This window comes from Schistocerca gregaria, chromosome 2 (assembly GCF_023897955.1).
Source record: "Schistocerca gregaria isolate iqSchGreg1 chromosome 2, iqSchGreg1.2, whole genome shotgun sequence".
NCBI lineage: Eukaryota > Metazoa > Arthropoda > Insecta > Orthoptera > Acrididae > Schistocerca > Schistocerca gregaria.
The window spans coordinates 989,115,770-989,143,219 of NC_064921.1; the positions used below are offsets into that span (position 1 = coordinate 989,115,770).

At 44.0% G+C, this 27,450-nt stretch overlaps 1 protein-coding gene across 1 annotated transcript in view; it reads left to right on the plus strand.

Annotated features, from left to right (window-relative positions):
* Positions 1-27,450, plus strand: part of LOC126335483 (protein artichoke) — a 326,438-nt gene that overhangs the window by 161,971 nt on the left and 137,017 nt on the right. Inside the window, exon 3 of the mRNA XM_049998802.1 lies at positions 4,775-5,026. Within this exon, the coding sequence (XP_049854759.1) occupies positions 4,863-5,026 (164 nt within the window). The 5' untranslated portion in view covers positions 4,775-4,862. The remainder of the gene's footprint in view (positions 1-4,774; positions 5,027-27,450) is intronic.

The window sequence follows — 27,450 nt, forward strand, 5'->3', positions numbered from 1 at the left end:
AGTTGGGGTAAGAAATCAAATCAAATGGAATTACTGAGGATGAGCCACCAGAGACTGCGAGTTCGTTATACCAGAAAACTCAGAAAATGTCTCTCTGTAATCTCTGAAATGTTGTCGGTGGAGTTCGGTTTCACCCTGTATATCTTAGACTAAGAGTTTCTGATGTGAAGGTTAATGGCAGCATGTCATGACCTCACACAAATGTAGGCAGTTTTTTGATCGGTACCCCTGGGATTTGCAAAGGGATGATAGAGGCTAGCACGAGTGGGGTGGTTGTAGGAATGTGGAACATTCTGTAATAATTAGTACTGGAATACTTTAGGAAATAACTTTTACTTAACTTTGTCCTGCTATTGCACTCCAGGAACATAACTAAAAACAACTATCTTTCTTGAATACAAATGACTCATTAACAAACATTAACTGGATTATACAACAAGCAAGATAGCACAATTTTGGTGTTATGTGCGTAATACATGAGCGAACTAGAGGCTGCGAACCTAGCGAGCTGACGGCTATTCTAATCTAACTACGATCACGACCTGTAGCTGACCCGGCCGGTGCCTTCTGCAAGTCTCTGTCCGTGCCATACAGGGGCGCTGCAAGCGCCAGTGAGTCCAGAGATATGGTTCAGATGGCTCTGAGCACTATGGGACTTAACATCGGAGGTCATCAGTCCTCTAGACTTAGAACTACTTAAACCTAACTAACGTAAGGACATCACACACATCCATGCCCTAGGCAGGATTCGAACCTGCTGCTGTAGCGGTCGCGCGGTTCCAGACTGTAGCGCATAGAAACGCTCGGCCACCACGGCTGGCAGTCCAGAGAGGTTGCAAGTGCTGGATGTAAAGTGCAAGTGCAAGTATGGAAACGTGCATGCATTGCGTTGTACAAGTGCTGGATGTCAGTTTGTGGGATGGACGGCCATGCATGTGGCAGTTAGTCAGTCAATATAGGAACAGTTAATGCTGTTTGTGGATGAAGCTGGTGTTGTCGTCCGATGATGTCCTATTTGTTCTGCATTGGAGACAGATCTGGTGATCGAGCACACCAAGGTAACATGTTGACACAGTGTAGGGCAAGGGTCTCCAAACGATGACCCGCGGGTCGAAACGGGCCCGCGAGGGCCGGCAAACCGCATCTCCGATATCCGGGCCACCAAATATTTGAGGTGGTACCTATACTGCCAACAATTGAGTTTCGAGGCCTATCGCGACCAATACACCGCGACATTGGCTCTGTTAATCGCTACATAACTAAACTTATTGTTGCTCCGCTTGAAATAACAATGCGTTGACATACTCCACCTGTGTTACGTCTTGCGGTAATAGTGTAGCTAACAATGATTTTGAGATTTCGTTAACTTTGCAGGACGCCTTCGTGAAGAATGTGCAGTGACATACTTTTTTTGTCGGTGAAATTCGCCAGAATAAAATACGCCAGAATTTCGGTCAGGTACGTCTACCAATCAAAATTATGTAATTGAATAAAAATCGTAGTTCGCTTCAGTGCTAACTATTCCCACAACCTTAGATTTTTGCGATTTCATTTTTCCTTTAGCCTTACATTACGCTCATCATGGATTGCTAGGGTGTTTTAATCCCACTAGGTAGATCTTGGCCCTTATGACTTCGTGGAGGAGTCAATGTGGTCGGCGGACTAAAAAGTTTGGAGACCTCTGGTGTAGGGCATGCTGGTTACAACAGCGGTATGTGTGCGAGCATGATCCCATTGAAAAACATCCCGCCGGCCACGGTGGCCGTGCTGTTCTAGGCGCTACAGTCTGGAACCGTGCGATCGCTACGGTGGCAGGTTCGAATCCTGCCTAGGGCATGGATGTGTGTGATGTCCTTAGGTTAGTTAGGTTTAAGTAGTTCTAAGTTCTAGGGGACTGATGACCTTAGAAGTTAAGTCCCATAGTACTCAGAGCCATTTGAACCATTGGAAAACATTCCCTGGAACGCTGTTCATGTATGGCAGCACAATAAGCCGAATCATCAGATTGTGGTACAAATTTGCAGTCATGGTACGTGGAACAACCATGAGAATGCTCCTAGACTAGAAGAAGGGATCGGTTGGTAGGACATGTTCTGATTCATCAAGGGATCACCAATTTAGTACTGGAGGGCAGCGTGGAGGGTAACAATCGTAGAGGGAGACCAAGAGATGAATACACTAAGCAGATTCAGAAGGATGTAGGTTGCAGTAGGTACTGGGAGATGAAGAAGCTTGCACAGGATAGAGCAGCATGGAGAGCTGCATCAAACCAGTCTCAGGACTGAAGACCATAACAACAACAACATGCTCCTGCTGTCATACAAAATGGCACCCCAGACCACAACTCCAGGTGTAGATCATGTATGTCTGGCAGGAGGCAGGATGGTTGCTGGCCTCTTTCTAACCAACACACATACCTATCACTGGTCTCCAGGCAGAGCCAGCTTTCATCAGAAAACGAAACAGACATCCAACCTGCCCTCCAATGTGCTCTCGCTTGACACTACAGAAGTCGCAAATGACGTTGGCTTGGGATCAACGGAATACACGCTCCAGGGCGTTTCGATTGATGTTGTCCTTGAAGTAAGCGATTAGCAACAGTTCGTTGTGAACTGAATTGAACTGAAATTGAATTGTCACTGTAGTGCGAACTGCTGCTGAAATTGCTACTGTAGATGCAGTACGGTGTGTCAGAGCCATACGCGGAATTCGATGGTCTTCCGCATCTGTAGCGCCAGGTGGTCGTCCGGAGTCCAGACTTCTTGCGACCGTATATTCTTGTGACCACCGCAGCCACCAACCATGTGCAGAGGATACATTCTTGCCACATCTTTCTGCAATGTCACAAAAAGAACATCCATATCCCTGTAGCCCTATTGCAGCACACCGTGCAACCTTGGTGCGGTAAAGATAATGGTGTCTACGTCCCCTTGAAGCATTCGTGACTAACGTCAGTCCACCACATACACTACTGGCCATTAAAATTGCTACACCAAGAAGAAATACAGATGATAAACAGGTATTCATTGGACAAATGTATTATACTAGAAATGACATGTCATTACATTTTGACGCAGTTTGGGCGCATAGATCGTGAGAAATCAGTACCCAGAACAACCACCTCTGTCCGTAATAACGGCCTTGATTGAGTCAAACAGTGCTTGATTGGCGTGTACAGTTACAGCTGCCTATGCAGCTTCAACACGGTACCACAGTTCATCAAAAGTAGTGACTAGCGTATAGTGACGAGCCAGTTGCTCGGCCATCATTGACCAGACTTTTTCAGTTGGTGAGAGATCTGGAGAATGTACTGGCCAGGGCAGCAATCGAACATTTTCTGTATCTAGAAAGGCCCGTACAGGACCCGCAACATGCGGTCGTGCATTATCCTGCCGAAATGTAGGGTTTCGCAGGGATCGAATGAAGGGTAGAGCCACGGGTCGTAACACATCTGAAATGTAACGTCCACTGTTCAAAGTGCCGTCAATGCGAACAAGATGTGGCCGAGACGTGTAACCAATGGCACCCCATACCACCACGTCGGGTGATACGCAAGCATGGCGATGACGAATTCTCGCTTCCAATGTGTGTTGACCGCGATGTCGCCAAACACGGATGCGATCATCATGATGCTTTAAACAGAACCTGGATTCATCCGAAAAATGACGTTTTGCCCTTCGTGCCCAGGTTCGTCATTGAGTACAACATCGCAGTCGCTCCTGGCTGTCATGCAGCGTCAAGGGTAACCGCAGCCATGGTCTCCGTGCTGCTGCAAACGTCGTCGAACTTTTCGTGCAGATGGTTATTGTCTTGCAAACGACCCCACCTGTTGACTCAGGATCGAGACGTGGCTGCACGATACGTTACAAAAAAAAAAAAAAAAAAAAAAAAAATTGACTCTGAGCACTATGCGACTTTACTTCTGAGGTCATCAGTCCCCTAGAACATAGAACTACTTAAACCGAACTAACCTAATGACATCACACACATCCTGACTGTAGCGCCTAGAACCGCTCGGCCACACCAGCATGCGATCCGTTACAGCCAGGCGGGTAAGATGCCTGTCACCTCTACTGCTAGTGATACGAGGCCGTTGGGATCCAGCACGGCGTTCCGTAATTCCCTCCTGAACCCATCGATTGCATATTCTGCTATCAGTCATTGGATCTGGAACAACACGAGCAGCAGTGTCTCGATAGGATACACCGCAATCGCGATAGGCTACAATCCGACCTTTACCAAAGTCGGGAACGTGATGGTACGCATTTCTCCTCCTTACACAAGGCATCACAACAATGTTTCACCAGGCAACGCTGGTCAATTGCTGTTTGTGTATGAGAAATCGGTTGGAAACTTTCCTGATGTCAGCGCGTTGTGGAGGCAATCTTGTGTGACTGGTCTGAAAAGCTAATCATTAGCATATCACAGCATCTTGTTCCTCTCGCTTAAATTTCGCGTCTTTAGCACGTCATCTTCGTGGTGCAGCAATTTTAATAGCCAGTAGTGTACAATCTGAAAGGTAACCGATGCTCACGACCGTTTCTGTTTGCCCTTAAAGCAAACCTGATTTGCTTCCTCGGAGTCGCGTTACCAGCGCCACCCTTATGGGCTGGTGCGAAATTTGAATAGACATCATCTTTCGGATGTACAGACATGCCTACCAGCTTTCGTTGCCGTCGCAGAACTCCTTCTCGGAGTCGCTATTTTTTCCGTGCGTGTATTAGGTCTTCAGTGTCAAATTCAGAGTAGCAATAGCCGACTGTATGTTTTTCAGGTTGGCGTGCCTTAATGACGAGGACCCCGGCTAGCGACAGCAGCTGGACCTAGGTACGACGGCCGCTCAGTTGGGTGGCTATGACGTGATGGAGAGGGCGCGCTGCCGTGCGCCGCCTGCAGCATGGCTGCTCTCGGCTGCTGTCCTCTGCACGGCTGTCGTCGCTGCGGCGGCAGAAGCCGGCTGTCCTGCCGACCATCTCATACTGCCCTGCCGCTGCACCACGCCTCGGGACGATGAGATACAGATCTGGTTAGTAGCAAAGACGGTGTCACTGTGAGTGGTGAAGTGAGCCTTGAGTATGTCATACAAGCACTTATGGCCGTTAACATAGCAACACCACGACAATGGAATGCAATAAACAAAACTTTATGTATATACAGGGTGTTACAAAAAGGTACGGCCAAACGTTCAGGAAACATAAATCACACACAAATAAAGAAAAGATGTTATGTGGACATGTGTCCGGAAACGCTTAATTTCCACGTTAGAGCTCATTTTAGTTTCGTCAGTATGTACTGTACTTCCTCGATTCACCGCCAGTTGGCCCAATTGAGGGAAGGTAATGTTGACCTCGGTGCTTGTGTTGACATGCGACTCATTCCTCTACAGCACATCAGTACGTAGTATTAACAGGTTAGTGTTCATCACGAACGTGGTTTTGCAGTCAGTGCAATGTTTACAAATGCGGATTTGGCAGATGCCCATTTGATGTATGGATTAGCACGGGGCAATAGCCGTGGCGCGGTACGTTTATATCGAGACACATTTCCAGTACGAAGGTGTCCAGACAGGAAGACGCTCGAAGCAATTGATCGGCTTCTTAGGGAGCACTGAACATTCCAGCCTATGACTCGCGACTGGGGAAGTCCTGAAACGACGAGGACACCTGCAATGGACGAGGTAATTCTTCGTGCAGTTGACGATAACCCTAATGTCAGCGTCAGAAAAGTTCTGCTGTACAAGGTAACATTGACCACGTCACTGTATGGAGAGTGCTACGGGAGAACCAGTTGTTTCCGTACCATGTACAGCGTGTCCAGGCACTATCAGCAGGTTATTGGCCTCCACGGGTACACCTCTGCGAATGGTTCATCCAACAACGTGTCAATCCTCATTTCAGTGCAAATGTTCTCTTTACGGACGAGGTTTCATTCCAACGTGATCAAATTGTAAATTTTCACAATCAACATGTGTGGGCTGACGAGAATCCGCACGCAATTGTGCAATCACGTTAACAACACAGATTTTCTGTGAACGTTTGGGTGGGCATTGTTGGTGATGTCTTGATTGGGCACCATGTTCTTCCACCTACGCTCAGTGGAGCACGTTATCATGATTTCATACGAGATACTCTACCTGTGCTGCTAGAACATGTGCCTTTACAAGTACGACACAACATGTGGTTGATGCACGATGGAGCTCCTGCACATTTCAGTCGAAGTGTTCATCTACATCTACATCTACATCTGTACTCCGCAAGCCACCTGACGGTGTGTGGCGGAGGGTACCCTGAGTACCTCTATCGGTTCTCCCTTCTATTCCAGTCTCGTATTGTACGTGGAAAGAAGGATTGTCGGTATGCTTCTGTGTGGGCTCTCTGATTTTATCCTCATGGTCTCTTCGCGAGATATACGTAGGAGGGAGCAATATACTGCTTGACTCTTCGGTGAAGGTATGTTCTCGAAACTTCAACAAAAGCCCGTACCGAGCTACTGAGCGTCTCTCCTGCAGAGTCTTCCACTGGAGTTTATCTATCATCTCCGTAACGCTTTCGCAATTACTAAATGATCCTGTAACGAAGCGCGCTGCTCTCCGTTGGATCTTCTCTATCTCTTCTATCAACCCCACCTGGTGCGGATCCCACACTGCTGAGCAGTATTCAAGCATTGGGCGAACAAGCGTACTGTAACCTACTTCCTTTGTTGTCGGATTGCATTTCCTTAGGATTCTTCCAATGAATCTCAGTCTGGCATCTGCTTTACCGACGATCAACTTTATATGATCATTCCATTTTAAATCACTCCTAATGCGTACTCCCAGATAATTTATGGAATTAACTGCTTCCAGTTGCTGACCTGCTATTTTGTAGCTAAATGATAAGGGACCTATCTTTCTATGTATTCGCATCACATTACACTTCGCTACATTGAGATTCAATTGCCATTCCGTGCACCATGCGTCAATTCGCTGCAGATCCTCCTGCATTTCAGTACAATTTTCCATTGTTGCAACCTCTCGATACACCACAGCATCATCTGAAAAAAGCCTCAGTGAACTTCCGATGTCATCCACCAGGTCATTTATGTATATTGTGAATAGCAACGGTCCTATGACACTCCCCTGCGGCACACCTGAAATCACTCTTACTTCGGAAGACTTCTCTCCATTGAGAATGACGTGCTGCGTTCTGTTATCTAGGAACTCCTCAATCCAATCACACAATTGATCTGATAGTCCGTATGCTCTTACTTTGTTCATTAAACGACTATGGGGAACTGTGTCAAACGCCTTGCGGAAGTCAAGAAACACGGCATCTACCTGTGAACCCGTGTCTAAGGCCCTCTGAGTCTCGTGGACGAATAGCGCGAGCTGGGTTTCACACGATCGTCTTTTTCGAAACCCATGCTGATTCCTACAGAGTAGATTTCTAGTCTCCAGAAAAGACATTATACTCGAACGTAATACGTGTTCCAAAATTCTACAACTGATCGACGTTAGAGATATAGGTCTATAGTTCTGCACATCTGTTCGACGTCCCTTCTTGAGAACGGGGATGACCTGTGCCCTTTTCCAATCCTTTGGAACGCTTCGCTCTTCTAGAGACCTACGGTACACCGCTGCAAGAAGGGGGGCAAGTTCCTTCGCGTACTCTGTGTAAAATCGAACTGGTATCCCATCAGGACCAGCGGCCTTTCCTCTTTTGAGCGATTTTAATTGTTTCTCTATCCCTCTGTCGTCTACTTCGATATCTACCATTTTGTCAACTGTGCGACAATCTAGAGAAGGAAGCACAGTGCAGTCTTCCTCTGTGAAACAGCTTTGGAAGAAGACATTTAGTAATTCGGCCTTTAGTCTGTCATCCTCTGTTTCAGTACCATTTTGGTCACAGAGTGTCTGGACATTTTGTTTTGATCCACCTACCGCTTTGACATAGGACCAAAATTTCTTAGGATTTTCTGCCAAGTCAGTACATAGAACGTTACTTTCGAATTCATTGAAAGCCTCTCGCATAGCCCTCCTCACACTACATTTCGCTTCGCGTAATTTTTGTTTGTCTGCAAGGCTTTGGCTATGTTTATGTTTGCTGTGAAGTTCCCTTTGCTTCCGCAGCAGTTTTCTAACTCGGTTGTTGTACCACGGTGGCTCTTTTCCATCTCTTACGATCTTGCTTGGCACATACTCATCTAACGCATATTGTACCATGGTTTTGAACTTTGTCCACTGATCCTCAACACTATCTGCACTTGAGACAAAACTTTTGTGTTGAGCCGTCAGGTACTCTGTAATCTGCTTTTTGTCACTTTTGCTAAACAGAAAAATCTTCCTACCTTTTTTAATATTTCTATTTACGGCTGAAATCATCGACGCAGTAACCGCTTTATGATCGCTGATTCCCTGTTCTGCATTAACTGATTCAAATAGTTCGGGTCTGTTTGTCACCAGAAGGTCTAATATATTATCGCCACGAGTCGGTTTTCTGTTTAACTGCTCAAGGTAGTTTTCAGATAAAGCACTTAAAAATATTTCACTGGATTCTTTGTCCCTGCCACCCGTTATGAACGTTTGAGTCTCCCAGTCTATATCCGGCAAATTAAAATCTCCACCCAGAACTATAACATGGTGGGGAAATCTACTCGAAATATTTTCCAAATTATTCTTCAGGTGCTGAGCCACAACAGCTGCTGAGCCCGGGGGCCTATAGAGACATCCAATTACCATGTCTGAGCCTGCTTTAACCGTGACCTTCACCCAAATCATTTCACAATTCGAATCTCCGTCAATTTCCTTCGATACTATTGCACTTCTTATCGCTATAAACACGCCTCCCCCTTCACTGTCCAGCCTATCTGTGCGGTATACATTCCAATCTGAGTTTAGGATTTCATTACTGTTTACGTCTGGTTTCAGCCAACTTTCTGTTCCTAGTACTATATGGGCGTTGTGACCGTTTATTAATGAGAGCAGTTCTGGGACCTTTCTATAGACGCTTCTGCAGTTTACTATTAGCACATTAATATTGTGATTCCTTGTTGCATTTTGCCTACTCCTGCCTTGCCGCGTCTCAGGAGGCGTCTTGTCGGGCCTAGGGAGGGAATTCTCTAACCTAAAAAAACCCCATGTGCACTCCACACGTACTCCGCTACCCTCGTAGCCGCTTCCGGCGTGTAGTGCACGCCTGACCTATTCAGGGGGACCCTACATTTCTCCACCCGATAGCGGAGGTCGAGAAATTTGCACCCCAGCTCTCCGCAGAATCGTCTGAGCCTCTGGTTTAAGCCTTCCACTCGGCTCCAAACCAGAGGACCGCGATCGGTTCTCGGAACGATACTACAAATAGTTAGCTCTGATTCCACCCCGCGAGCGAGGCTTTCCACCTTCACCAACTCCGCCAACCGCCTGTACGAACTGAGGATGACCTCTGAACCCAGACGGCAAGAGTCATTGGTGCCGACATGAGCAACAATTTGCAGTCGGGTGCACCCAGTGCTCTCTATCGCCGCCGGTAGGGCCTCCTCCACATCTCGGATGAGACCCCCCGGCAAGCAGACAGAGTGAACACTGGCCTTCTTCCCCGACCTTTCCGCTATTTCCCTAAGGGGCTCCATCACCCGCCTAACGTTGGAGCTCCCAATAACTAATAAACCCCTCCCCCCGTGTGCCTGCTCGGACCTTGCTGAAGGAGCAGCCACATGTCCACTCACAGACAGAGCGGGCGATGCCACACGGCCAGCCTCCACATTGACCCTCCGCCTCGTGCGCCGCGAACGCCGCTGAACCCGCCACTCCCCTTGGGGAGAGGGTGGCCCAACCGCGCCCGGTACCCGCGAAGATGTCTCGACAGCAGGGACAGTGGGTGAAGCATCTAACACCTGGGGTGCACCATGCGACGCACCAGACTCCCCACTGCCGCTACACTCCGAGGCAGCAGCCTGAAGACTGCTGACCGCGGCCATCAACACGCGTGTTCCTACGCTTCTCAACAACAGATCTGGTGGCCGATGGATTGGTAGAGGCGGACCAATTCCATGGCCTCCACGCTCTCCTGACTTCAACCCTCTTGACTTTCATTTATGGGGGCATTTGAAAGCTCTTGTCTACGCAACCCCGGTACCATATGTAGAGACTCTTCGTGCTCGCATTGTGGACGGCTGTGATACAATACGCCATTCTCCAGGGCTGCATCAGCGCATCAGGGATTCCATACGACGGAGGGTGGATGTATGTATCCTCGCCAACGGAGGACATTTTGAACATTTCCTGTAACAAAGTGTTTGAAGTCATGCTGGTACGTTCTGTTGCTGTGTGTTTCCATTCCATGATTAATGTGAGAAGTAATAAAATGAGCTCTAACATAGAAAGTAAGCGTCCACATAACATATTTCCTTTCTTTGTGTGTGAGGAATGTTTCCTGAAGGTTGGCCGTACCTTTTTGTAAGACCCTATATATATATATATATATATATATATATATATATATATATATATATATATATATATATATATATACCGGGTGATCAGAAAGACAGCATAAATTTATAAACTTAATAAACCACGGAATAATGTAGATAGAGTGGAAGAAATTGACACACATGCTTGGAATGACATGGGATTTTATCAGAACAAAAGAAATTATTGCTAGACGCGTGAAAGATCTCTTGTGCGCGTCGTTTGGTGATGATCGTGTTGTGCTTAGCTGCCACTTTCGTAGTGCTTGACCTCCCAGATCTACAGACCTCACTACGTGCAGTTATTGGCTTTGGGGTTACCTGAAGTCGCAAGTGTATCGTGATCGACCGACATCTCTAGGGATGCTGAGAGACAACATCCGATGCCAATGCCTCACCATAACTCCGGACATGCTTTACAGTGCTGTTCACAACATTATTCCTCGACTACAGCTATTGTTGAGGAATGATGGTGGACATATTGAGCATTTCCTGTAAAGAACATCATCTTTGCTTTGTCTTACTTTGTTATGCTAATTATTGCTATTCTGATCAGATGAAGCGCCCTCTGCCGGACATGTTTTGAAATTTTGTATTTTTTTTTGGTTCTAATAAAACCCCATGTCATTCCAAACATGTGTGTCAATTTGTACCTCTCTACCTACATTATTCCGTGATTTACTCAGTTTTCAAACTTATACTGACTTTTTGATCATCCGGTATATATGTAGAGGGTCCATCTGAAGTTTCGGATGAGATTATCTAGAAAAGTATACATCGGGTGAAAATAGTGGGTTCAACAAGTTCGTAAGGTCAAAGGGAGGACATCAAATAATACTACACGTGACCGCCAGCCCCCGCCTCCTTGGGTGGGGCGGGAGACAACTTTTAAATCTTTAATGGAAACACCATTTTTTTTATTGCAGATCGGATTCTCCGAAAAAAAGTAATCAAATTTTGTCAGAATCATTTTTTAAACACGTGGTGCTCAAATCGAGAAAAAAGTAAAATTTGGGAAGAACTCTGATTTATTTGGAATTATCCAAGAAAGACGCATCAAATCGATAAAAAAATGAGCACGAATTCTTTTGTTACGCCAAATTAAGCTATTTTCTTGCGAAATGTACTCTATCCTACTTTTAGCTTTACCCAGGAACAACGACATGGACGTAGTAGAATGATGTTCCCATGGGGTGCTTCATTAGTGTGAGTCCCCTTGACCTGTGGATTTTTTGTCCATGTATATCCAGTACACGGACACAAAATCCACAGACAGAAACCCACTGGTAACAACGTATGGAAAGATAGCACAAGTAGAAAGTTTCAAATACATCGGAGAGATTATACAAAAAGCAGGACTAAATTCGACAGCCAATAAAGAATGACTTGTAAAGCTACAAGAAGCTTACAGACTTACATGGAACGCTTACAACTAAAGAAGTATTTCCGTTAATGTCAAATTAAGACATTACAAAACAGTAGTCTTACCCGAAGCCTTGCATGCCTCAGAAACGACAGCAATCAGGGGAAGAACGAAAATTAAGGAAATGGAAAGCAAGAGAGGAAAATTCTGAGAAAGATCTGTGGGCCAGTTCAGAGACAGGGCATCTGGATAAACAGAACTGTACAAACAGGCAGAGAGAATTACAAACATCAGAAAAAGAAGGGCTAAATTCTATGCGCACATTTACAGGATAAACGAAAATATGCTGATCGAGATGATTTTTAACATAGTGATGAGTAATACGATGAAAACCATGGAAGACCTTAGCACACTGGACTCGCATTCGGGAGGACGACGGTTCAATCCCGCGTCCGGCCATCCTGATTTAGGTTTTCCGTGATTTCCCTAGATCACTTCAGGCAAATGCCGGGATGGTTCCTTTGAAAGGACACGGCCGATTTCCTACCCCATCCATCCCTAATCCGAGCTTGTGCTCCGTCTGTAATGACGTCGTTGTCGACGGGACGTTAAACAGTAATCTCCTCCTCCTCCATGGAAGACCTCGAGAAACTAAATATCTCGACAGATGAAATAACAAACAGAGAAAGATACAGAGTCAAAATCAGGAAACAAAAATTCGAGGAAACACCAAAAGAGAAGAAACCAGGAAAGAAGTGGACAGAAGAGAGGAAGAAGAAACATAGTGAATATATGATAGGTTTTTGGGAAGAGAAAATAAAGAGACAACAAAAGTGCCATGAAAATTGATTGTGTTTTAACGCTCTCCTAAATGGGAAATTAACGATAATTTTATATACGAGGGTCGGTCAAAAAGTAATGCCTCCCATTTTTTTCTACTTAAAAAAATTAAGTTAAGTGAAAAATTTGAATTTGGCGCCATTCCTCAAACCTTCTTCTGCAATCCACTGCAGTAGTAACTTTCTGTGTCAACAGGTGGCAGCACAGCAGAAGTTTGTAAGATGGCCGACATCGATGTTCGTTTGAGACAGCGTTGTGTGATTGAATTCTTGAATGCAGAAGGTGAAACGCCCATACGCATTCATGAAAGACTGAAGAAGATGTATGGTGTTGTGACAGTGGATGTCAGCACTGTTAGACGATGGGTTCGTCGTTGTAAGGAAGCTGAAGGGCAAACACCGTTGACTGAAGAAAAGCGGAGCGGCAGGCCGGTGAGTGCAGTGACTCCACACAACGTTCAGCAAGTTGATGACATCATTCGTGGTGACCGTCGGGTGACTGCAGATGAAGTGTGTCGCAGTATTTCTCTTAGTAAAGGCAGTGTGATCACGATTATTAAACAATTGGGGTACTCAAAAGTTTGTGCACGGTGGGTTCCAAGAATGTTAACCGATCAGAATAAAGAGGCAAGGAAAACAATAGCCTCCCAACACTTGCAGCGCTTCCGTTTGGAGGGAGATGAGTTTCTGAAAAAAATTGTGACCGGGGACGAAACATGGGTGCATTTTTTTAAACCCGAATCAAAGAGGCAGTCAATGGAGTGGCGTCACACAAGCTCGCCGAGGAAGAAAAAATTCAAAACTGTGCGATCGGCAGGGAAAGTTATGGCAACAGTTTTCTGGGATACAGAGGGTGTGATTCTGGTTGATTTTTTGGAGCAGGGATGCACAATAAATTCTGTTCAATACGTCACAACCCTCAAAAAACTTAAAGCACGTCTTCAGCGAGTTCGCCCAACAAAATCAATGGCAGATGTTCTTCTTTTGCATGACAATGCAAGACCACACACCAGTCGTCACACCTCTGACGAGATTGTCAAAATTGTATGGGAAGTTTTGCCTCATCCCCCATACAGCCCTGACCTGGCACCATCAGACTTCCATCTGTTCGGGCCACTAAAAGAAGCTCATCGTGGGATTCATTTTGAAGATGAGGAGGCCGTCAAAACATCTGTGCGTCAATGGCTTAGGAAGCAGAGCTGTGATTTTTACCGTGCTGGGATACATGCCCTTGTTCAAAGATGGACCAAAACTGTAGAGATGGGCGGAGATTACATTGAAAAATGACAAAATGATCCTCAATGTTGTGGTTTTCAACCTATGTAATTGCATTTAAATTTCCTGACAGTTAAACGTAGAAAAAAAAATAGGAGGCATTACTTTTTGACTGACCCTCGTATATACGAATTGGCAAATGAAAATTTGTACGAAGGCAGGGATTCGAATGTGGGTCTCCTGCTCACAGGGCAGATGTGCCAACGACTAGGCCCATCTGGCACAGTGGCTTTGCACAAGTGCACGGGCTACCCTAACATGTCTCCTTCCTCAAACCAAATTCCAGCCTACTTGGTTTCCACGTAGACTCGAACAGTGTTGCAGAGCCTCTCCAACTATATTGCAGTAGCAGCTCAGCATCGAACGAAACAAGGGATCCTCCTGCCTAAAATCCAGGCTTTGGTGCTTTAATCAAATGAAACGTTTCAAATCTCAAGTATATATCATACATATATGCAGACTGAAGCGCCTATTCCAGTACACTTGGAGAGCCTCTGCAATGCTGTTCGAGTTTAGGGGGAAGACCAAGCAGGCTGACGCTCGAATGGGAACTTGGGCTGAGGAGGGAGGAGTGTTGACGTAGTCCTTGCAGTTGCGCAAAGTCACTGTGCCAGTTGCTTAGTGGCAGATTCGAATCCAGGCCTCGGTACAAATTTTCATGCATTCCTTGACTATGCACATATAAAATACCGTACAATGTTAGCATTGAATTGAGTTAGATGCTTGAATGTATAAATTATTAGCACGTCATCTACATTCTGTATATAAGGATAGATTACGCAGCGGATTTCTCATTCAGAAATGGCATTTGGTTGTGAAAAGATAGTGTTACACCTTGAGTAAGAACGATAAACGTCTACCAACAGACGCCGGAATTCGACATAGGCAGGATCGTAGCCAATCAAACATAAACGATGCAACTACAGTGGAATCCGATGTTGAACATCTCATTTCGAAAAGAACAAAGGATAGTTCTGAGTTTAACTAATACTTCCAGGATATGTATCACATTAGATTCCGTCCTCATTCCGCGAGAGGAGGGGAGAGGTTTAGGATTTAAACGTTGTCACTAGCGCATTCCCTGCTGATTGCAACTCATCTCCTCCCTACCTTATCAGCAATATTCTAAAGACAAAAGTGACACAAACTGCAAAGTAACTGCATATCTTAGTTATTAACACATTTTGATGCTTTTAGATTCTCCTGTAGTTAAAAAATTACGTACACACTGTCATCTAATACATTATTTCTCAATTCAATATCCCTTTTTCTCAACACATACTAGTCGTTCAGGGATGAATGGGATATCATTAGAACCGGCTTTTGACACTGAATACCGATTTTGCGCTAAAGCTTGATTTCTTTGGAAAATGTTAACATAAAAGAGACTTTTAAGAATCATAGGCGAAAAGGCGTCATGGATGCCAGCTCCTTATCTATATTTTACGAAGCTAACTTACTGATCGCGAATAAACGATTCCCTTTTCATATTGTCTTATTACAAATACCATTTTATTTGCTTTTAAGTACTTATTAACTGGATAATTTGCGTACAGCATTGTCATAGATGATATCTGTGACCACTGCAGTAGTCGATTATCTCTGCCCGTCGTACAAGTTCACTTTTATAAAAGAATACACTTGCCGAAGCGACAAACGTATTTGTTAGTATCGCCTTGAATTGTGATGTACCCATTGCTATTACGGCCTAACGCGCTTACTGTAACTGAATTTTATTCAAGATTATTAGCACGGAAATGAATATATAAGGATGTATCAAAAATTCATGGTCATTATTTCATATCTTTAATTCATTTTTAAAGATGTTTTGTCTTTATTCCCACAACTACCGTTATCCCAACTACTACACTTATTCCAAATACTGTCATTATCTACAACTACGAAAACGCGAAAATTTCCCCTGGTACTTTAATAATTTATTCGAAACTGAACTGTGCACCACTGCAAACACTAACTCCCATTTTGCACCACAGAGAGGTAGAATACAAAGTCTGGGCCACAAAAAATGTAACACCAGGAAGGTTAACAAATGATGGAATTTTACTTAATGTGCATAATAGTATAGTGGGAAGAATACAAGACTATATCTCTAAGTGTTTTTGGGGTACACAGGGTGCGAAATTTTGTACACATAGCAGCGACGTCTGGCAGTAACGAAGACTGTATTCTGAATCGAGCTTTGATGAAGATATCGGTACGTCATTCCACACTGCCTGAACTCTATGCTCTAGTTCATCGGTCATAGCAACTGGCGAGTAATAGTGTGCAGTTTCTCGGCAATCCAGGACGAGGTCTCTTCGGTTGAGGCCAGATGTGGAGAACGTACTGTCCTCGGCAACAATCGAATACCCTCAGTATCAACAACGGCGGCATCTGGCCTTACATTACATTGTTGAAAGATGACACTGAGATCTAGAAGAGAGGGCACTGCCACCAGTCTTACTACGTCCAAAATGTAGTGCATGCAGTTGAAATTAGTGCCTTTGCAAACCAGAGATGATTGCACTGTACATCCGCACTGCATACGACCAGGCCAGGTGATAGGACAGCATGACAATCACAAATGCAATATGGTAGTATTCATTTCTCTTCGGAGGCTGCAAACATGGTGTGCCTACAACCAGGAATCGTTGAAGAAACACGTGATGCCACTCCTGTATTCAGAATAGTCCTTGAGTGGACCAGTGGCGGCATGCGCCATTGGTCGCCATGTTGATTGTATGCGTTTTGCTGCAAAGAGCCCGTTTGTTGCCTCAGAGGACGTGATGTGGATGTAAGATCCTGTATGACCGAGAGAAGAATATCTTTGTCTTCTCGGACGCAAGTTGCGTAGGACCGTTGGGATCCTGTAGTAGGGCGATGAGTATGGCCATCTTCAACTCTTCAATTCCACATTCGCATGGCAGTCACGGGTTTCCGATCAATGGCAGCAACGATATCATGGAACGGTCAATTTACTTACGTCTATATAGAATACTTAAATAAAAATAGTAACACATAGAAATAGGCACAATTGTAAAACAGACATAAGTAAATTATGATCCAAATTGTTAAGATTAATAATCTCTGTACAAAAACGTATCATACTCTGTGGAAGACCTATAATGTATTCTCTGTTGACTACTCGTAAGAACATCAGTGTCACTGTTTTGTTTATGAAAAATGTTTTCGATGTTTAAAAGTGTACAAGTTGTGTGTGATGTTTAGTGTGTGTGAGACTCTGCACAAATGACCATAACGAAACATTAAGTACAAATTATTCTAAATTTCGCCCCTAACTTCACAAAAAGATCGATAAACAACTAAAAATCGCGTGTTTTCTTATATATTGCAGTAACGTCAACAAAATGGAGCACAATCTCATACATCGATAACGTCACATAGGAATGACATAACAAACACAAAAAACGCTCTTGAAAATGGGAATCAATTCCCGAAACGCGTCGTGCGAAAAATAAAATAAATAAAATCGTGACTGGTAGCAGATGAGTTACACTACTGGCCATTAAAATTGTTACACCACGAAGATGACGTGCTACAGACGCGAATTTAACCGACAGGAAGAAGATGCTGCGATATGCAAATGATTAGCTTTTCAGAGCATTCACACAAGGTTGGCGCCTGTAGCGACACCTACAACGTGCTGACATGAGGAAAGTTTCCAACCGATTTCTCATATACAAACAGCAGTTAACCGGCGTTGTCTGGTGAAACGTTGTGGTGCCTCGTGTAAGCGTTTCCGACTTTGATAAAGGTCGCATTGTAGCCTATCGCGATTGCGGTTCATCGTATCGCAACATTGCTGCTCGCGTTGGTCGAGGTCCAGTGACTGTTAGCAGAATATGGAATCGGTGGGTTCAGGAGGGTAATATGGAACGCCGTGCTGGATCTCAACGGCCTCGTATCACTAGCAGTCGAGATGACAAGCATCTTACCCGCATGGCTGTAACGGATCTTGCAGCCACGTCTCGATCCCTGGGTCAACAGGGGGGGACGTTTGCAAGACAACAGCCATCTGCACCAACAGTTCGACGACGTTTGCAGCAGCATGGACTAGCAGCTCGGAGATCACGGCTGCGGTTACCCTTGACGCTGCACCAGACAGGAGCGCCTGCGACGGTGTAATCAACGACGAACCTGGGTGCACGAATGGCAAAACGTCATTTTTTCGGATGAATTCAGGTACTGTTTACAGCTTCCGTGTTTGGCGACATAGCGGTGAACGCTTTTTGGAAGCGTGTATTCGTCATTGCCATACTGGCTTACCACCCGGGGTGACGGTATGGGGTGCCATTGGTTACACGTCTCGGTCACCTCTTGTTCGTATTGACGACACTTTGAACAGTGGATGCTACATTTCAGATGTGTTACGACCCGTGGCTCTACCCTTCATTCGATCCCTGCGAAACCATACATTTCAGCAGGATAAAGCACGACCGCATGTTGCAGGTCCTGTACGGGCCTTTCTGGATACAGAAAATGTTCGACTGCTGCCCTGGCCAGCACATTCTCCAGATCTGTCACCAATTGAAAACGTCTGGTCAATGGTGGCCGAGCAACTGGCTCATCACAATACGCCAGTCACTACTCTTGATGGACTGTGGTATCGTGTTGAAGCTGCATGGGCAGCTGTACCTGTACACGCCATCCAATCTCTGTTTGACTCAATGCCCAGACGTATCAAGGCCGTTATTACGGCCAGAGGTGGTTGTTCTGGGTACTGATTTCTCAGGATCCATGCACCCAAATAGGGTGAAAATATAATAACATGTCAGTTCTAGTATAATATATTTGTCCAATGAATAACCGTTTATCATCTGCATTTGTTCTTGGTGTAGCAATTTTAATGGCCAGTAGTGTATTTACAAACAAACCTATTATTACTTCGTATGGTAAAATGGGAGTCTGATAATAAAACGCGAACCAACATACAATGTGTGGAATTACACCCTCACTTAAAATCGACATAAAACGTGTAAAAAGTAATAAGGGAAGCGATGAAACATGTAAAGAGTAATAATGGGAAGCTCCTAACCTGGCAAAGTAAATAATACACAATTGTGTAAGGCGAGAATAAAAAGTTTAAAAGTAACATGACACATATAAATAAAAACCGTTCCGCGGTACCTGTGGCAGCTGCGGCAATGTCTTCGGCAGGCACAGTGGTGACGTGGGACGCCCACTACGAACGCGTCCCTGTTATCGATCGCGCACCCCCGGAGAGCGAGCCCTGGATGCGACCTGCAGCCAACGCCCATGATCTCTGACCTTAAGCGAGAGGTCACATTCGTGTTCGATTATTCGGGGCAAGTACGTCGAAGACCATCCGTAAATTGGAGTATCGAGAACGGCAATAGACAATACAATGGCAGTAACCACTTACCGTGAGGAATGATCAGTAAAGAAATATGCTGGAAAAAGCTCCGTCGGAATCGTTGAAGAGCACTGTTGTGATTTCCAGAAATCAGTGCCACACAAGTTGCGTCAGGACGTAATCAGCACCTTGTGCAGTGTGTTCCTCTAGCAACAATCGGATGGGAGCTGTAAAAATTGAGCCGGCCGGAGTGGCCGTGCCGTTCTAGGTGCTACAGCCTGGAGCCGAGCGACCGCTACGGTCGCAGGTTCGAATCCTGCCTCGGGCATGGATGTGTGTGATGTCCTTAGGTTAGTTATGTTTAATTAGTTCTAAGTTCTGGGCGACTGATGATCTCAGAAGTTAATTCGCATAGTGCTCAGAGCCATTTCTTTTTTTTTAATGAACCCCAATTTTGACAATGCCAAAGGGTTACCAGCAATCCAGCTAACACAATGACTGTGCGTAGGGATTAAAATACAATGGGGTACAATGGTGGAGCAGCTCCTCGTAAGCCACGCATTTCTGCAGTCAGTGCTAAGCGATGCTTGAAATGGTCTAAAGAACGACACCACTGGGCAGTGGCTGACTGTAAATGGGTGATTTGGAATGACGAATCACGCTGTAGTGTGTGATAATCCGAAGGTATGGTTAGGGATTGCTTATTTCCTGGAGGACGTTACCTGCTATCTTGTATAGTGTCATCAATGAAGTATAGATGAGTCGTTGTTAAAGTATTGGGACGTTTTTCGTGCTGTGGTACCGCTATTACGCTTAAGAAAATGCTAAATTCGGAAGGTCATGAACACGTATTACATCACTGTGTACTGCATACAGTAGAGGACCGTATTTAAGACGATGACTGTATCACAGGACAATGTATACTGTCATCTGTCTGCCAATGACTCGTGGACAGTAACGTTCCGCAAATGGACAGGCCTATCCTGCTCAGAGTCCCGACCTCAGCGCAATAGAACTCCTTTGGGATGAGGTTGAATATCAACTTCCTACCAGACCACAGCGTCTTACATCACTGTCTTCTCTGGTTCTGGATCGTGAGGAAGAACGGGCCACCTTTCCTCTACATACATTCAGACACCTCACTGAATGTGTCCACACCACACATCAGAGTTCAAGCAATCATAATGGCGAAGAATGCACACATTCCACTTTAATGTCCTCTAATAGTTGTCCTGATACTTTTCACCAGATAGTGTAAATACTGGGATGGTCCCTTTGAAACGGAAATGACGAGTTTCCTTCCACAATGAGAGAATGTTTTCAGTCTCCAATGACCACGCCGTCGACGTTAGACACCAGTTTCCTATTTACTTTCTTATTTGTGAAAAATTTCGGGCTCTTCCACGAGAAGTAAGAACTCTACGATAGTGCTTAAGGAGGCCATATTCGCAGTTAGTAACGTCGCTACAATACTTGGAATGGGGCCAATGGTTGTCTACAGACTTCTGACTCGATAGTCCGCATCTGCCCAGATCCAATTACAGACAAGTCGTAAGGTTCCTAGCGATTGCACGTTAACTTCCATTCGTACAGAAACAAACGACAGCTCGAGAGTTGTCAGTGTTAATTCCTTAAATATATTCTGTATATCAGAACAAAAGGTTCCCATTATCTTTTACGATTAGCTTTGTACTGAAACGTTACACTATTTCTATATGATGCCGTAAGAGGTAATTTCCGATTTCATAGCCATCTTTGGTGTTGTGTAGATATCCTCTCTTTTTCATCTAACGTCGGAGTGAACTTTCTGATGCCCAGCAAAGTGACATTTAATGAATTCTTCATGCAGCAACTCATATTCAACGAGTCTGCAGCTGAGAACACTTCGTTGAACATAAATGTGACAAACACTTAGACATAACAAAAATAGTTACTATTCTAATGCCAAACTATTTTAAATATTTTATCAAATTTAAACAGTGTCATCTTTTCAGCAAAAAATAAGTTTCATATTCAAACCCTCCAGTATGTTCCGCGGGAACACTGGACGCTCAAATAAAATTCATCTCTAAACATCATACAGAAGCATTTTTTGTAATTTGAAAATTCGAAATGATGGAAAAGGAATCAAGAGGACATAGGTGAGAGAGGAACGGTTTCCCATCGTTTTCAGCAATGTTCTTCTTTTCGACAAGGTGAAGAGTCTACCTGTCTTTCCATTGCTTGTCTGAATAACAGTTTTACTCTCCGTATTGGAACTATTGTTTTAATGGTTCCTTGACATTTATTTCCTTGGAGCGAAGCTTCATAAACAATGAAGGATAGAGGCAGTCATTTTCGATATAATCGAGAATTAGTCTAGCAAGGGGCTTTAAGGCTGTTCCGAAACATTTCTTATACGAGGCAATTACAACTGGTTAGTTGAACGAGAGATATTTCGTGATTAGTAGCTCTCGAGTTAATTACAGGACATTTAGAAATTTAAACATGCTGTACGATAGAAACTAATGTGACATTAGCTAAAAGTCAATACGTAAATTAACGGAAAGAATTGGCTACCAGAACCTATACCTCTTACTTCATTTTACGAAAGTATATCGGTATATATAAAGTAACAGTGTGGTTCCTTGCAATGTTGTTACCATTGAATTTGACCCTCGAACGTGAGTAACCAGTTACTTTGCAGAATTAGCCCTTAATAACATATGTTCTTATGGGTGTTTTGAACTTTCTTGAATATTCAGTTTGTTACCTCACGTCAGCAAGCTCACAGCAAAAGATATTTTAAATATGTGCAAAAATGAATTATATCATTATCACTTCCTCAATGGCTTCTGTTGTTGCCTCCGCAAAAGATAACGCAACACTTTTTTTCTGAAAGCAGGTTGTTTTTTTTTATTTATTTATTTACACGTCTAGTTACTTAGAACCAAACTGACGAGAAAAGCTCCAAGGTCATGGAACGTGTCAGTAAGTGAAATTACAACATACAAGTAATAACCGATAAAATAAAATGTCTGTGGATCCAAAAAAAGCCAAACAATTAGTTTAAGTGAACGCAGTCAACAATATAACACAGGAATCAGCTTAATTTTTGAGCAACTCTTCGACAGAGTAGAAGGAGTGACCCATGAGGAAACTCTTCAGTTTCGATTTTAAAGCGTGTGGATTACCAATAAGATTTTTGAATTCTTGTGGTAGCTTATTGAAAATGGATGCACCAATATACTGTACGCCTTTCTGCAAAAGAGTTAAGGGAATGTGATCCAAATGCAGTCTGGATTTCTGCTTAGTGTTAACTGAGTGAAAGCTGCGAACTCTTGAGAATAAGCTGATATTGTCAATAAGAAACGGCAATAAAGAATATGTATATTGAGAGGTCAATGTCAGAATGCCCAGAGTAGTGAACAGGGGTCAACAAGAGGCTCACGAACATAAACCACTTGTTGAAAGAACTGCCCGTTTCTGAGCAAAAATATCCTTTGAGAATGGGAAGAGTTAACCCAAAACATAATACCATATAACATAAGCGAATGAAAATAAACAAAGTAGATTAATTTTCGTGTCAAACGATCACTTGTTTCAGATACCGTTCGAATAGTAAACATTGCAACATTAAGTTTTTGAACAAGATCCTGAACGTGGGCTTTCCACGGCAGTTTACTATCTATCTGAACACCTAGAAATTTGAACTGCTCAGTTTCAGTAATCATATGCCCATTCTGTGAAATTAAAATGTTAGGTTTTGTTGAATTGTGTGTCAGAAACTGTAAAAACTGAGTATTACTGTGATTTAGTGTTAGTTTATTTTCTACAAGCCATGAACTTAGGTCATGAACTGCACTATTTGAAACCGAGCCAATGTTGCATACAACATTCTTTACTACCAAGCTAGTGTCCTCAGCAAACAGAAATATTTTAGAATTACCTGTAATACTAGATGGCATATCATTTACATAAATAAGAAACAGGAGTGGCCCCAGCACTGATCCCTGGCGCACCCCCACATTTGACCGTGCCTTACTCAGACCAAACATCACAGCCGTTCTCAACACTGTGAATAAGGACCTTTTGCTGTCTGCTGTTAAAGTAACAAGTGAACCAGTTGTGAGCTACTCCCCATATTCCGTAAGGTCCAACTTCTGAAGCAACATTTTGTGGTCAACACAATCACCCTTGCTGCAGATACAGTTGAAGATGGTAAGGAGATGACACTGACAATCCACTGATAAATGTTTCAGCATTTGGTTGCGGATGCTCTCTGGCCCTGGGCTGTATAAGTGGAAAGGGCTAGGGCACTGGAGAATCCCCACTCAGTGAATGGAGCATCATAGGTTTCCAGGTGCTGTGTAGTGACAGATAATTACAATCGCTCCATCTGCTGTTTCAAGGCATGAAGGTAGATTGATAGTTCTCAAATGCAGAGGCCCGAGCATAATGCAAGGCAAAATGGCGGCAATTGCATATGGGTCAGTGAAAACAGCACTGTTCAATGAAATACCAAGTACAGTTGCAGAGGACTGGTGTCCACATAGGCGTCTGATCTTCACCTAGATCTGTGAAGGAGTTGTACGTGATCCAATAGTTGAAACGTACCATTTCCAGCATTCTTGCTTCCATCGTTTTTTAAGTGGCAGACCTGGGCATGGAGCCATTTAAAGGCAATGAAGTGCTTGATAAATGGATGCCGTTTATTGAGTTGAAGAACCCGCCTGCACTCCCAAATGGGCTCGGCGATTTGTGACGCCCACTAAGGTACTACCTTCTGACAAAGTGGATCCCAAATAATAGGGGATCGTTAAGTCGGCTGCCGATAGAATGGCTACTATTACATTCTTGATGGCCTCATCAGTACTACCATTTAGCAGGGATCTCACAACGACAGTGGAGTTGTAAGAATCCCAGTCAGTATTGTGGAGAGCCCATCTAGGCAGGTGTCCAGTGGAGTGATGCTGAAGGTGGAACAGGAAGACTGGGAATAGTCGCTATAACACAGGTCATTGTGGCTCCTCCAGTGAATGGACAGGAGAAGACCAGGGTTGCAAATGGGCCATACTGAAGTCAATAGAGGCATCATTATTTAAGAGACAGAGGTCGAGATCTGCCTGTAAGTTTTCATTGTCTTTACCATGGCCCATAACCCACAAAGGGTTATGGGCATTGTAAAGGCCCAAGATTAGGAAAGGTGGAGCTGAGAAATCAATTAAGGCAATACGTTCTGAGGCACTCTACCTTTCGAAGGGTAAATATTACAGATGGTAAAATCCTGAAATGCCCTTACCCAGACAGCCACAGCCTCAAAAGTTGTATCAAAGGGCATAAGTTCTCTATGTACAGAGTTCAGAACATATGTGTAAACTTCACATGACACTGTGTCATAATCGGCATGGTTCTTCAAATATCTCCAGTAGCCACGAAGGTCAGGGGTTCATGTTGCTGGAAACCAAGTTTCCTGAAGGACAATGCAGAAAGCAGAGAGATGTTGTAACTCAGCCAGGTAGTGGAAAAAACCAATACAATTCCTCAGGAGAATCGTGCTGTCAGTATACTGTTAAAGTGACCAAGGAGCAGGCTATGTTTCTGGGTCACCTGCTGCCACTTGTTGAGAGGATCTCAGACACGTTATGTTGTGCTATCTGGAGCCTCATGGATCACCAGGATCGCTGGCATGGCCACAAAAGCAGAGCATGTAGGGTTTGGTGGCGTGGGGGCCACCAGGAATTCCTTTGCCTTGGAAGACTTCTTTTTGTCTTTCTTTTCTTTAATCGTTTTGAATGACTGGGCGGGATTCTCTGAATTAATTTCGCAACTGATAGAGATCGTGAAGCCCTGGTATCCGATTGCTAACCAACAGAAACCTTGGAGAGGAGTGTCCTGAGGGACCCTTTCGTGGCGTGAGAAGCCAGATGAGGGTGATGTAACTCTGACTGTGGGATGGGGATTGGCATCCCAGATGGACAGATAACCATTACTCCCAAGTGGGTGTGGGGAAGCAGCAGAAATGGAGCCCCCAACTGTTAGGTGGGCAAGCATAGTTATATGTCCCTGAAGGCTCCCTGTAGGAGCCCTAACAGGCGAGAGTACTGCTTGAAGAGAGGGCAATACATCATGGCTGTAGCATACATTGTCATGTGTGCAGGATGCAGATGCTCATACTTTTCTTGGCCTCTTTGTATGTCATTCTGTCCAGAGGCTTACGTTCTTGTATTTTTTGTCTCTGTGAAAGGCAGTGCAATCTGGTGAATAGGGAGTAGGGAGAATGGTACTCTCCACAGTTGACACAGACAGGAGGGGGGGGGGGGGTGGAGGGAGCACAAGAAACATTCGCGTGCAGTGTTTTCCACAGTCCCTACACACTGGTCTGGCATCACAGTGTGAAGATACGTGACAGAATTAGATACATTTGAAACACCCCATAGGGGTGCAGTACATGGTTTCATGTCACATTGCTATACCATCACGTTGACCTTTTCAGGCAGCTAATCGCCCTCTGAGACCAAGATGAAGATCCCAGTAGCAACCTTACCGTCCTTTGGTCCTATAGACATCACAGACAAAGTGCAGACCCCATCACTCCAAGTTGACATGAAGCTTATGTAACGTTCTTTAAAAATGATTTAAGTAATAAACTTTACGATTACGTTGAATGAAGTCTGATCTGTGGAATGGATACAGATCTCGAATTGTCGTGTTGCGTGTTGTAACTGCAAGTGGTGTGCTTACTCTGTGTTATTGTTAGTAAAACTTTACACGAATCGATTGGGCAATGCAACTGCCAATACCAATAACGAAATACAGTCACTGCCAAATACATTCAGCCCCTTAGGCACTGAATCATCTGGCCCCGTTCAAAATTCATAACTTTGGTCCCTGTGCACATAACAAATAAATTAAATTATCTTACCTCTAGAGCAGCAACGGTGGAACGCGATATTTTCTGGTCTCTCATAAAAAAATATGCTAGCTACAGGCTCAGCATTGTGCAATGGTCGCTATAATACTTGAAATGCACATAAAATTCATTTGGATGATAAACGAGTACACTTAAGAAAATCCAACTTCTTTAAAAAATACGAGTATATGACCAGGACTGGGAGGCGGTACTGATTATGGTGAATTACTAACACTCAGTTCTTTTTAGCAAAATTATTTGGCAAGTTCAGTTTGGCTTTTCAGAAACATCTGACAGTTGAAGTTACATTACTCACAATTGATTCACGAACAGTGAGATTTAAACAGCAAGTATTATCTAACTTCATTAATCCAACATAAATGAAAATCATTAAATTACACATAGCCCTGTTAACAAATCTTAAAAACATTACAAAAATGAGACAGCTAACTAGTCTTTTTCCCAAAACAGTTTACGTACATTCTGGGGTTACTCAACAATACAAATTGTCAGCCAACTCATCTATACTAACGTGCTGACAAAAAGCAGGAATCATAATTATTGAACATCTTTACCTTATTTACCTGAAGACTTCTGCTTCCATGATCAACAGTATTGACATACCTACATTAATCTAACTCTTGGTGGCTTCACACAGCACACCCCAAAAACTGCCTATTCCATCGTCTTTTCCTCAGGCAGTTACCTACAACTTTGCGCCCAGCGCTCTCTTACTCCAAAAAAGCAGTGTCTTTGGCTCTGCGGTCACACACAGTCAGCGATCTGCATTATCGAGACATTCATCCTTTACAGTATACTAGTTTCATTTTAATTCATTAATATTCTTATCTTATTCTAGTACCACGAACAAGTGCGCCCCAGTAGATGCCTTTCACTTATCGTCAGATTGAAAGAGGAAGTCATGATGGAAAATGATGCATTGAATCATGTTTAGACTATTACAGGAGGTGATAGTCACTGGAATGGCACCCAGCTTGTTACAAGCAAGCAATACCTGTGACTAGGCAGGGTCTGCTGTTTTAATCAAATGTGACCTACTCTTTATTTTGGAGATGGCTGAAACTTACCTGAACTTGTCCTCTACAGTCTCTAGAAGGAAACAGGTTTTGTGGCCAAAACAGAATCCCCATTTGTCCTCGTACAAGGCAGGTACTGGGTGTACTATGTCTCTGCTTCTCAGTCAGTCAGATGTTCCTCCCAGGACATAACCAGGGAACGAAACGTTTTGGGGTCCTGTCTCACTGCGTCGAACGATTTCTTTTCTCCTGAAAAGGTTGCTGGG